The 12,577-nt window shown below is 37.4% G+C and overlaps 1 protein-coding gene across 1 annotated transcript; it reads right to left on the bottom strand.

The window, feature by feature from the left end:
- Positions 1-176: 176 nt before the first annotated feature.
- Positions 177-10,673, bottom strand: LOC311081150 (uncharacterized protein). Its single transcript, XM_084111567.1, has 9 exons — positions 10,567-10,673; positions 7,440-7,998; positions 6,867-7,005; positions 6,564-6,781; positions 4,982-5,858; positions 2,679-3,235; positions 2,404-2,542; positions 2,047-2,264; positions 177-1,411 (listed from the first exon to the last, which is right to left on the bottom strand). The coding sequence occupies exons 2-9, from the start codon at positions 7,967-7,969 to the stop codon at positions 541-543; spliced, it is 3,549 nt and encodes a 1,182-aa protein (XP_083967693.1). The 5' UTR covers positions 7,970-7,998; positions 10,567-10,673; the 3' UTR covers positions 177-540.
- Positions 10,674-12,577: the final 1,904 nt, after the last annotated feature.

Genomic DNA, 12,577 nt, shown 5'->3' with positions numbered 1-12,577 from the left:
ATGGTCAAAAACAGTTTAAACATTTCCTCAAATGATCTTCTTTTTGCGTCTTGCAGAAGAAGGAAAGTCAAGTTGTGTAAATGGTGACGGAATTTTCATTTCTGGGTGAACTATCCCTTTAAACAAAGCAGATGGGTCAGAAAAAGCTAAACAAATACGACTCCAAGCAGATGATGTGTGGCCTTTTGAGCTTTTATTGGCACAAGGGATTACGTTTTTGGTTACAGAATATTATTCACTATTCATTAATAAGATGAATTATCATCATAGTGAAGGTCATGAAATCATGCTACTTACAATAAACATAAAAATGATTATAAATAATCCAGTGGGCAGACTGAAAGAGCAGAATAACACAGTACAGTTACAATGTATATGATGTGTTTTTGAAAAATTGTCCGTGCAAGCATGGAAATCCTGCAAAGAAGACAGCAGATAATAAATATGTATTGCGCATTGTCTCTAATATTGAGAAATGTTACATTTATATTACTTATATGATAAATACAAGCACGGATTAAGATCCAAAGCCAAAACTTACTACAAAATAGTTTTAGCACTGTAATTTGTCTTCTGATATACGTAAAGTCTGTCCAGAAGCACTCCATTGCTCATTAGCATTTCTGCTGGCACAGGCCGTGCATTTCGAGACACGTATACCTTCTCCAGGTGAAAGTTCATGGGAGAACCCACATACTTTGCGCAATAGGGCCCAGACAAACTTGGGGCGCATGTCACTTCTGTGTTGTAGAACAGCACACCATGATTTAAATTGCAGAAATTGACATTCTGACCTGCTTTTATGGCTACTTCACATGTTCCCAGCAAATCGTCGTCCCATTTACTGTCTTCATCCCACACCTCCAGTTTCATCTTTTCATTCTCTGCCAGGACAACATCACCCAGATCAAAGGTCCTCCCCCAGTAGGGTGAGTTGTTATTCGTGATCATATTGGTGCGTCCGATCTCCATGTTATGTTTGTTGAACACTTTAACGTACCCATCTGTCGCTGTGGTTTGGTCACCCCACAGACCTTCGGCCTTCACGATTGTGACCTTGACCCGAGAAAGTCCACGCTGGGATGGGCAACAATCTGGTGTGACCCCTGGATTGTTGCGACAAGTGCAGGCACATGGATTTTTTGGGTTGGCTTTGACGCCATTGTTGCAAGAGTCTGTGCAGTTCCTCCAGAGGGACTTTTCCAGAATGTAGTCATGGATGGCTTGGCGCAAGTGCTTGCGCACTGGATTTTTGGTGGGGATCAGCTCATGTAGCGACTCCAGAGAGTAAGAAATCACATCTGGGTTTTGTGGAAGGGATGCAAGCCATTCTTTGTACGCTGCCGGGTCTTTTCCTCCGGAGAAAAGGAGCTCGGGCTCTGTGGTGTGACCTCCAGTGACCTCGGTCAGCCTTCAAATGGAAAACAATTATAATTTGGGATCTGCTAATTAGGGATGCACCAATATTAAAGTTCTGTCTAATAATTTTTTTCATGTTCACTGTGAAAAAATGAATTTCTTACTCTGAATTTTTGTCTTGTTTTCCAGCACAAATATCTAAACATTCTAAAATCAAGATACATTTACTTGAGAAGCAAAATTACATAATATAGTATGTCTTGTTTCTGATAAATGTATCAAAATTAGGCTAAGTGAGTTTATGCTCAAAACTTTTTGCACATCTCTTTGAAGTTTACTTATCTTGTCATGTTGCTTCTCAAGTAAATGTATCGTGATTTAAGAATGTTTAGATAAAATGAAAATTTAAAAAATATGGTAAAAGATAAATAAATAGAAAAAAACAAATCACAAAATTTTAAATCAGTTTTAAATGCTACAAGTGAGATCTGCTAAATATTACTTTTAACAGTGTTATTAAATCATTGTTTTTAAAGATTAACTTTGTGAGTTTTAGATCATGGCAGAGCTAATCTAAATATAAAATGTGAAATTGTATTGATACATTGTGCATCACTACTGTTGATTTGCATGAAGGACAATATTACAATCTATGAACTACAAAACATAGTGCGTCCTTATTGTCACCTGTCATTAAAGCGGCTGGAGAAGCTGCTTTTGTGCTCTGTTTTGCTCTTGTCTTCATCACAGTGCTTAGCTTCTGCTTTCATATCTACTTTGCCACGAACGTTGGCATTTGCCTCCACATCCAAGCATATCTTCACTTCATCCGCACTTAGGCCCTGTAGAGCGACCTCACACATTCTGATACTGGTCACAGACTGTACGCTTCCACCAAGAGTTACCTGGAAAAATCCGAAAAATGTCATCTAGGCACTTCTAATAACGGATTTGACTTTGCATTGTGTCTTACTGTTGAAGCATTTTGGGCCTTTGAAAGCCATACAACACAAGTTATTGAAAAGAGTGTGAAACCAAAATTACCTTAGTGATGTAATGGGTTCCATAGGTGTTAATAAACTTGTAGAAACGTGGTTTGAAAACAAGATCGTATGTCTTGGGAAGCTCCTTTACAGAGCGCTTGAACTCAGAATGGAGAACAGGCTTGTTGGAGACCCTGTAGCTGTAGGAAGACATTGAAACCCCATGTTAGAGGCGATAGAAGAAGACTACATAATGTTACTCATTTGTTTCCTTTATAATCAATAAAGTAATCAATCAATTGTCAAGGAAGGCGGGAATCAGTGAAACTATCACACCTGTAAAAGGCACAAGAAATACTTTGACTGGCGAAACTGAACTTGTCCTTTTTGGTCTTCTCCATCGAGTACTCCGCAAGTTTCGAATTAGTTCCAGCCGTAATGAATGAACCTGCACTATGGCCAGTATCTATCCCCAAACTTGCCCCCCAGTTGTTCTCAATAGAGGAGGTGCTGGAGCTGACCAGTTCCTCGCTGGACTGGTACAGGGAACTTGATATTTGTACGTTGCACTTTTGGCTGGGTCTCCAGTCCACCACAGATATGGGAAGCCTTTGCTTTGCCCCTTCCATGTAGGGGTTCATGCACAGAATGCAGGATTTATCCTTTCGCCTCCAGACATCTGTGTTAATGACAAAGGCTCCCTTGCGCTGCATCTTGGTCACATCGTATCCTTCTCCGGCAAGGTTGGACCCGGGGGCGAAGTTTGCTTGTGCACATTCATTCGGTTTACCTTTAGTGCATGACTGCACGATGGGCAGAAAGAGGTAAATAACAAGCCCAGCCCACATCTCTGTAAAATGGGTTGAAATAAGGTGTATGGATGCTCTTCTTTCCTTTGAAAAACAATTTTTGGGGGGAATTTCACAAGGCATTATAAAATTATACATTCAGTGGTGAGAAAAATAACAGATTTAAACCCACGCACTCAAAATACACAATTATTATACAGATAATTACTCACATCCTGTCAACAAGATGCCGAAAATAAAATATAAAGTTTAAAAAAATGTGTTTGTATATCTTCAATGTATTTTATCTCTTCCTATATGTCATTAGAAATCAATTGTGTATTGCCACGATCATCTGGAGAGCAGGGTAATACTTTGATATAGTCTAAAAACATCAAAATTATGAATATATATTCAAAACCTGTAATGTAATGAAATGAAATGAAATTTGAAGTAATACTTATCATTACCAAATGGAATTCTGAATTCTGGAATTCTTAAGACCTTATATAATTCTTTTAAACTGTAGTCCCTAAAACATCTAACTCATTTTGAAATATTAACAAGACAGGATTTAACAGGATGACTTGTCATAACAGGACGGATGCCTTGTGCTGCAGGTTTTTTAATAACAGCGGGTTGTGCATTAAAAGGGGTAATTATATTGTATAGTAGTTAGTATTATGGAATTTTTTAGACAATTTAGGGGGTCTCGCCTACAGGGATCATAAAGAAATAATAATTAAAAAATGATGTAATTTCCTTTGCATTACATCATAGGCATGACAAGCTTAACCAGCAAGAAAAAAGCACTATGTTCTTTTAAAGGGGATGTAAAAGTCTCTTCTTACCTTCAGCTACTCTGTTTTGTCCGACAGGCGTTTGTGAATAATGTGTGAGAGGGGATGTGCATGACATATAAACCTAAGTTTGTGGGTGGGCTTTACCGTTATGTGCTACCAATAAAAAAATACACACTCATTTGTCGTGGGTAAGTGAGGGTATACGCTTTTGAGTTCAGAGGAATTATGTGGTCTTAAATAGCCACTGCTGCGCTGAATACACTCTGTGGTGAATTGGGGGACTAGACAACATATCAGTGGAACATGTGAGCATTCATAGACACATTGACCTGTGCATTGTTAAAACATGGAGCATGCAGACCCTGACCGTAACACAAAATTAGTCAGATCACAACTTTACTAAATGTTAAATGTGCTTCAGTGTTAATGTTAGTCACATAGTTCCTCTTGTGGTATTAAACACTAGACTAACCTCCTACACGCTTTTCACAGTTCAGCAACCTAAAAACCATGCATGACATGAATCAAGAGGAATCACTTAATCTGCTGTTTTCATTGTTTTATTAACCACACAAATTAGCAAGCAACTACAAATCTGAAAATATAGTGAAATATAGAAAAACATTACACTTTATTTTGACATTGTACTAACTTTAAGTCATTTTTCAGCTACATGTCAACTAACTAACTCATAAACTAACTCAGCGTATTAGTTGACTGTTTGGTTAGGGTTAGGATTGGAGTTCCAGTAAGCAGATAAGTTGACTTGTACTTGCAAAGTTACTTCAGGTCAGATGTCTGTTGGGGGACCATCACAATTAGTAGATATTAAGCAGACTGTCTACTATTGCCATGTAGTTGCAAAGTTACTTATAGTCAGTAGACTGTCTAAAGTGGACTATCGGAATTATTATATGAAAGATTTATATAACATAAAGAAAACAAAGACCAGTTAAAAATGCAAATGCTGATATGCAAAACACATATTTGTATTTTTTATATAATTGAAATTATATATTTTTTTATTTTTATTTTTATTGTGCTTTCACAAAATCTGGGATTTTCTTTTATGATCACTGGTCTGATTGAACTGAAAGCGGCGCTCATTTAAAAGCACCCCCATTTCCACCAACACATCTTTCGGGATGGGCAGGGAATGTCGTGACATGTATGTCTTCTCCAGATGGGAAGACATTGGAGAGCCCACGTATTCTGTGCATGAGGAGCCAGCTAAACTAGGACCACAAGTTATATCAGTCTTGTAGTACAGCAAACCATGGTTGAGTGTACAGAAGTTGCTTTTTACGCCAGCTGTTAGTTGTATGTTGCACGCCCCCAGGAGGTCATCGTCCCACTTGTTGTCTCTATCCCACACCTCTAGCCTCAGACCCCCAAACTGAGAGAGAACGAAGCTGCCGAGATCAAACTTCCAGTTCCAGGTTGGTGAGTTTCGGTTCCAAATCACTGGTGTCTCCCCTAGAAAGACCTTCTGATTTCTCAGGACTTTGACAAATCCATCAGTCTGTGTGAAGAAATCTCCCAACAGACCAGTCGCCTTTGTCACAATTACAGTAATTCGAGCAAGTCCGCGCTGTGTTGGGCAGCAGTTTGCTTTTACTCCAGGGATGTTATGACAGCTGCACACGCAGGGTTCCTTGGAGTTAATTGCAACACCAGCCTTGCAAGGTGAGGAGCATTTCCTCCAAAGGGCCTTCTGCAGTATGTAGTCACGAATGGCTCGGCGTAATTGCTCATATTTTGGGTTCTTGACTGGCAGCAACATATGGAGGGGCTTGAGTGAAAAGGAAATCACATCTGGTTTCTCTGGCACTGTGGAGAGCCATTGAGTGTAAGCACCAGGGTCATTGCTGGCTGAGAAGAGAAGCTCAGTGTCTTGAGTGTGGCCACCAGTGATTTCAGTTAACCTTGTAAAAAAAAAAAAAAAAAAAAATGAATTAAGTGTGAACCCCTATATTATATTATATTGTATTACATTACATTACATTACATTAATGAACAAAAGAAAATATACTGTTCAGTTTGGGGTCTGTAAGATTTAGATGTTTTAGAAATAAGTCTTTATGCTCACCAGGCTGCATTTATTTTATCAAAAATACAATAAAAACAGTAATATTGTGAATTTTTTTTTTTTTTTAAGTAAATGTTTTCTATTTTATTATATATTAAAGTGTAATTTATTTTTTGTGATGGCAAAGCTGAATTGTCAGCATCATTACTCTGAAAGTTATTACAATGATTAATTATTAAGATTGATACAATCTTCAGTGTCACACGATCCTTCAGAAATCATTCTCATATGCTCAAGAAACATTTTTTATTTATTATCAATGTTGCAGTTGTGCTGCTTAATATTTTGTGGTGGGATTCTTTAATGAATAAAAAGTTAACAGAAAGATCTACATCAATATGAAATTGTAATCTTTTATAATATTATAAATGTCTTTTACTGTCACTTGTGATCAATTTAATGCATCCTTGCTGAATAAAAGTTAATTTCTTTAAAAATAACCAATCTTTTGAACAGTATAACTAATATTTATATCAGATTATAATGTTTAGCCACCTAGTCTTTCATTCAGAGTCACCGTCTCATAAGCCAAAGCACAAACCTGTCACTAAAACTGTTTGCAAAACTGTGCGTGCTCAGTTTTTTGTCTTTGGCCTGTTTACAGTGTTGGTATGCTGCGTCTACACTGATCCTCATCTTTGCACTTGCAGATGCCTCGACGTCCAGACATGTTTTAACCTCATCCACACTGACGTCTTGTAGAGCAGCCATGCATTGTTTGACACTGGTCACAGATCGCACAGTTCCACCCATTTTCACCTTTACAAAGAACAATAGGGCGCAAGTGTAAAAATTAAAATATACTTTGCAGTATGTATAAGCATTTATATTTCTTTGGATTTACCTGGACAATGTAATGTGTGCCAAACTTTTCAACAAGTGACAAATAGCTTTCTTTTGTTTGGTTGTCATACGTCGCTGGAAGGTTTGTTAATTCATGGTTTAGTTCACGATGTAAAGGAGAGCGGCTGGAAATGCTGTAGCTGAAGACAATAGTTTATAGTTGCTGCACATTAAAATCTACATACAGTAAACAATAAACCATGATGCTCATCACAACAATTGACCTATATATATATATATCGAGTGTCTTTAACTACTGTGTAAGATTTAAAATAATAATTTTATCAAATTAAGTTATTGTGCATGCGTGTTTTTACATTGTAATAATATTTTTAAAAAATACCTGCATGCAATTACAGCTGTAATTCATTTCTGTAATGACATTAACCCTTCCCAAACAAAACCTGTCTCTAACCTTACCCGTTTCCCACCTCAATAGCATCAAAAGTGTTTTGTAATACAATAAGTATATTGTACCTAACATTTAATATATTTTTTCACTTAGTTTTTGAAGTACATGGTAGCTATAGTCGTTAAAGACACCTAATATAAAGTGTGATCTATTAAGTCTTACCTGTAGTATTCGCAGGACACAGACTGTTTGATGAAGCTGAACTTGTCCTTTTTGGTCTTCCTCATTGAATACTCAGCAAGTTTGGAGTTAGTTCCAGCCAACATCAGTGACATCGAATTCAGCACATTGCCTATTTTCAGGCCAACTTTCCAGTTGTTCTCAACAGAGGATGTGCTGGAGCTGACCAGGGACTCGCTGGACTCATAAACGGAGCTGGATACTGAACTGCTGCACTTTTGGGTGGCCCTCCAGTAAAGCACAGACACCGGGAGCTTCTGCTTTTTGTTCTGCATGAATGGGTTTATGCACAGGTTACACGTGTTGTTCTTGAGCTCCCACTTACTCATGTCGATGACAAAAGTCCCCAGGCGTTGCATCTTAGTAATGTCGAAACCCTCTCCAGCCAAGTCAGATCCTGGTGCAAAATCGGCATCTTGACACTCTGCTTCTTTACCCAGAAAGCATGCTGGGCTGGTTGGAGGAGGAAGGTGCAGAAGAAGCCCAGACCACAGGATAGCTAGAGGAATCATTGCGAATTTGGGTGTGTGATATTATCCTGCTGTGATATAGATAAATAAAAAATGAGGTTGAAAAAAAAAAAAAAACCTGATTATAATCACTGATTATTATGCACAATATTCATATTGTTAATCTGTAATTTTCATATAGTAAATTAATATAAAATCAGGGTATCACATCACACACGCACACGCACGCACGCACGCACACACACACACATACATAGCCTACATGTATATACATATGTTGGCTCTCTGTCAGATAATATGGGCACTATAGATTAGAGGTAGATAGTTCCAAGGTGCAATTACTATTTCATCAGTTATGCACAAAGAAATCAAAAGGAACTGATGGGATTTCTGCACGCCTTTTGACAACTTGTGCTAGGCCCGGCTGCAGGATGAAATGACTGAGGGGGCATGTGAAATTGTTAAGGGGGCTTAACTTTATACCATCAATGAACAAAACACACTGATAACTCGCTTAATAAGAAGATAAGCCAGCATCATTTATTATGCATATATTAACCCTTTCACGCTTTATTTTATAAAATATTCTAACTGACTCCCCAGAGTTTTTTCAAGGCGACTGTTATTTTAGAACGTTCCCCCTTAATGTTTCCATGGCGACGCGTCATATTTGTCACGTGACACAACGCAGCCACAATAACACTGTATGACAGATCGCTTTTATTTCCTTTTTCCTTTTTTATTTCAAAATATTCACAAACTTGCTTACCATGTCATCAACTACCTGATGTACCACCATGTTTCTTTGCGCCGCAGTTCAGAGAGTCCTGTCTGTCATCAGTTTCTCCCGAAATACATGCAAGAAAGTGGCCGGTGAACTCCGAGTAGAATAGAGTAAACTTTATAGTTACTTCCACTATGTTTGTCTGATGTGAATAACACACGTCGGCAAATTATATTTGAATAGATTGTTATTGCTGCTTCCACAGACATCAGTGTGTATTTTACAAACTCCAAATGTATTGTTTTACTAGTGCTTATGTGTATTTAAATGTCTGAAACCTAAAATAAACATTATTTGGTTGAAAACACTGCATAGTTGTGATATATGACAGCGCTGAGCGCGTCCGTCTCTGGCTCAGCGCCAACCAACGAGCGAAAGCTCAGTTTGAATCTGGCCGTTATGTCACGTCACTGAACATTCTAAATCCCATATGTGGGACCGTCACCGTACTCTCAGGGGCACAGAAATAAAAATCCCATATATGGGACCAAACCGGATACCGCTCAAAAGGTTAAACATTTCATTTGTAACCATGAATACAAAAATGAAACTGAGGGGCACAAATCAGATCTGAGGGGGCAATGCCCCCTTTTGCCCCCTCGTAGCGCCGGGCCTTACTCCAGTCTTTCAGCATTCACTGGACTCGCATAGAGTTCCTGCACTCTGGAAACAATCTGTGATCACTTCAATTCCAAAAAAGCCCCATCCGTCTGAGAATAATTATTATAGACCTGTAGCACTAACATCAATTGTAATGAAATGATTTGAGAAATATTGTTTCTTTATTGAAAAGTGAAGTAACCTTAAAATTAGATCCATGGGCAGTTTGCTTACAGACAAGGCAGGAGTACGGACTATGCAGTATAGGAAGTATCAACCATTTAGTCCCTAAACATCTGGAGGACTTATGCACACCTTCTTTTATTGACTTTAGTTCAGCTTTTAACACTTTGCAACCATATTTATTACTGGAGAAATTGAAACAGATGGATGTAAATCCTTGTATTATAACTTTTCTTTTTTTAGCGGGTTAAGTTAGATGATTTCTGACTCTCAATCTATCAGTACAGAAGTCCCTCAAGGGTGTGTGAGCTCACCAGTTCTCTTCACACTGTACACAAATGGTTGTGTGAGCAAAAACATTAACAATTACTTTGTGAAATTTAGTTACGATACTGCTATTCTTATTTTATTATATAAAAATCAAGACATCTCATTTTATTAACCAGAAATTAACAAGTTTGTTGAGTGGTGTGATTTGGCAGTACAGTTGAAATCCAGGCTTGGACGTCTTATAAAATGCAGATCATGGGCAGAATAGAACCTTTTTATCTCCAGACCCTGAACGAAAAATGCTGAGGGAGGCATATAAGATTCTGTATGATACAACACACAACCTGAACTGTTAGTTTGAAATGTTGCCATCGGGTAGGAGATTAGGAGATTAAGAATGCCAAGTTGTAAATTAAAACGGTTTAAAAATTTGTTCATTCCTTCTGCAATTAAATAACATGTTTACTTGGATTTATAGTTATGAATTATGGCATATATTTGTGATGGAACATATTTAGCATATCTCTCTCTCTCTCTCTCTCTAATTTATGTGCAATTTGTGTTGTGTTATTTTACTATTATGTTTTATGTGATGCAGTGGCTGTATTTTTGAGCCCAAATCTGATATCAAATTTCTCTTTGGGACAATAAAGTATACTTAACCTTAACCGATAACACTGTCAAAGCTTCATCATCATCAAAACTTTGTTTTTGTTTTACAGGAGCAGAGGTCAGTATCAAAAAATATTGTTAAGTATTTAAGTATTCACAGTGAAGTGAGTTTTGGCTGTTTTTCACTTACCTGGAAGGTCGTTGTAATCATAATCTGAGAGCGTCTCAAATGCAGATTGAGAGGTACTGCGCTGTGCTCATATTTATATCAAAACAAAGAGGTATAATAGGTCCAATCACTGGACAGGTGTGAGAACATTTACACTTCACTGACTCATCAGGTGTGAAATGTACACATCATGGAACATGCAAAGGTGTTGCTTGACAAAAGGATGTGGTTTAATTTCAGCAACACTTTATACTCACAATAACCATTATCATCTTTTTAATTGCAGAAACAGACATTCTGAATTATATGCAAAATTTAACAATCAAAGAAAGTAAGCTGATGCAAATCAAACTCTCACTTAAAACAGCCCTTCCTGCTGGTTGAGTTCTGCAGACAATGCAAATAGTAAGTTGATGCATGAACTATGCATGCATAATTCATGCTTTTTTAACCATAAATGTTGAAGTTTAAATGAATATGAATATATAAGGCAAATTCTATATCTTAGGCCATTTAACTGTTTTTTCACCATTTTTAATGACCTGTTTTGTATTGATTAACTTTTTAACAGATTTACTCAAAAGAGGTCTTAAACACAGGCCCAGATGCAGATAAAGATGTTTGTAAAATACATGCATGTACTCTGATAAATAAGCTCATCCTATGACTGTGGTCTCTGTGGTCTTGCATCATGACTCATAAAAAGAAGTCGTTTTTTATCTAGTGGTTGGAAATTTTAGATTCTCATGTGATGTGTGAAGCTTGTGTGTGTGTGTGTGTGTGTGTGTGTTTAATATTATTTTTTACATACTTTTATATCTCTAAAATAGCCAGAGAGCACTAAAATCGGTGACAACTGTGTTGCATTAGATGTTAAAATAATACTAAAGATATGTTTTGACCTCCATACAACTTATTGTTTCAGGGCCTTGTTGCTAAAATAAATGTGCAATTAAACAAAAAATAGACAACTTAGCAACTGTTTGCTCAAACAACCTACAGCTTAAGCATGTGAAGAGCTTTATATTATTGAATATTTTATCCAATAATAAAGTTTTAAGCATACTAAAGTTAGAGAAAATAAGCGCTCTAAAAGACGCACCATAAATAAAAACTCATTCAGTGAATGTCAAAATTCCATGCCCACCGTTATTAATGGTAAGTGTGCTCCAGTTTGAGACAGGGGTCTGCAGAGCCCCACACTTGTAATTATTTGCTCTACACTTGCTTCTAGTGGTGGCAAGTTTGACTCATTTCTGTGAATCATTTATTTCAAACCATTAATTTCAAAGAACCGTGGTAAAAAGAAGCAACAATTCTTTTATATCACAGCATTGTTATGTCCTCACGTGGCTGCTGGCATCCCAGCGAAGTATACATTTAAAGCATAAAAGCTATAGGTCTATAGGTGTTTTATTAATAATGGTAAATTAATGGTCATGGTCTCAATTCATTTGCAGCCGTGATTCAGCTCTTTAAAGAGGAACCTAAATACAATTTGCATGTTAAAAAAAATAATAAAAATAATATCCTGACTGAACACATAAATGCTAAACATATTTCCAGTAGCCAACATTGTAACTTTTGTTTTATTCTGCCATTTACGTTGGTGGAACACAAGTTGTGATTGTCTTTCCTCCCCGCCCCCACTTGTTAATGATGTTTCATAAACAAAGTTCGGGAGGAGCACGTTCAAATAATCAATCCAATCAACTTGTCATCAAACAATTACCATGTCTACCCTATCAGCATGAGAGGAAGCATATATATATATTCACTTTGTCAACTCGCCTAACATTCCTTGACAGTTTTCAGCATCCCTCCACCACCCCGGCTCCTCACTCTTGGCTTATTCTTTCACAGCCAGGAATACGGGGAGTACTCTGGGTTCGGGCCGAATACCGAGCCCGGAGCCCTCTCCTCGGACAGCACGCCAAATACGCATTTATTCTATCTGACTTATTTGTAAGTGTGAACTTGTGAATGTATATATAAGTGAAACAGCTTCTGTATAAAAAATGTACGTAGGCCG

The sequence above is a fragment of the Abramis brama genome (genome assembly GCF_963993115.1).
Source record: "Abramis brama genome assembly, chromosome: 1".
In the NCBI taxonomy this organism is placed as follows: Eukaryota; Metazoa; Chordata; class Actinopteri; order Cypriniformes; family Leuciscidae; genus Abramis; species Abramis brama.
The sequence above is the reverse complement of the archived record's forward strand: the minus strand, read 5'-3'. Positions and strand labels throughout refer to the sequence as shown.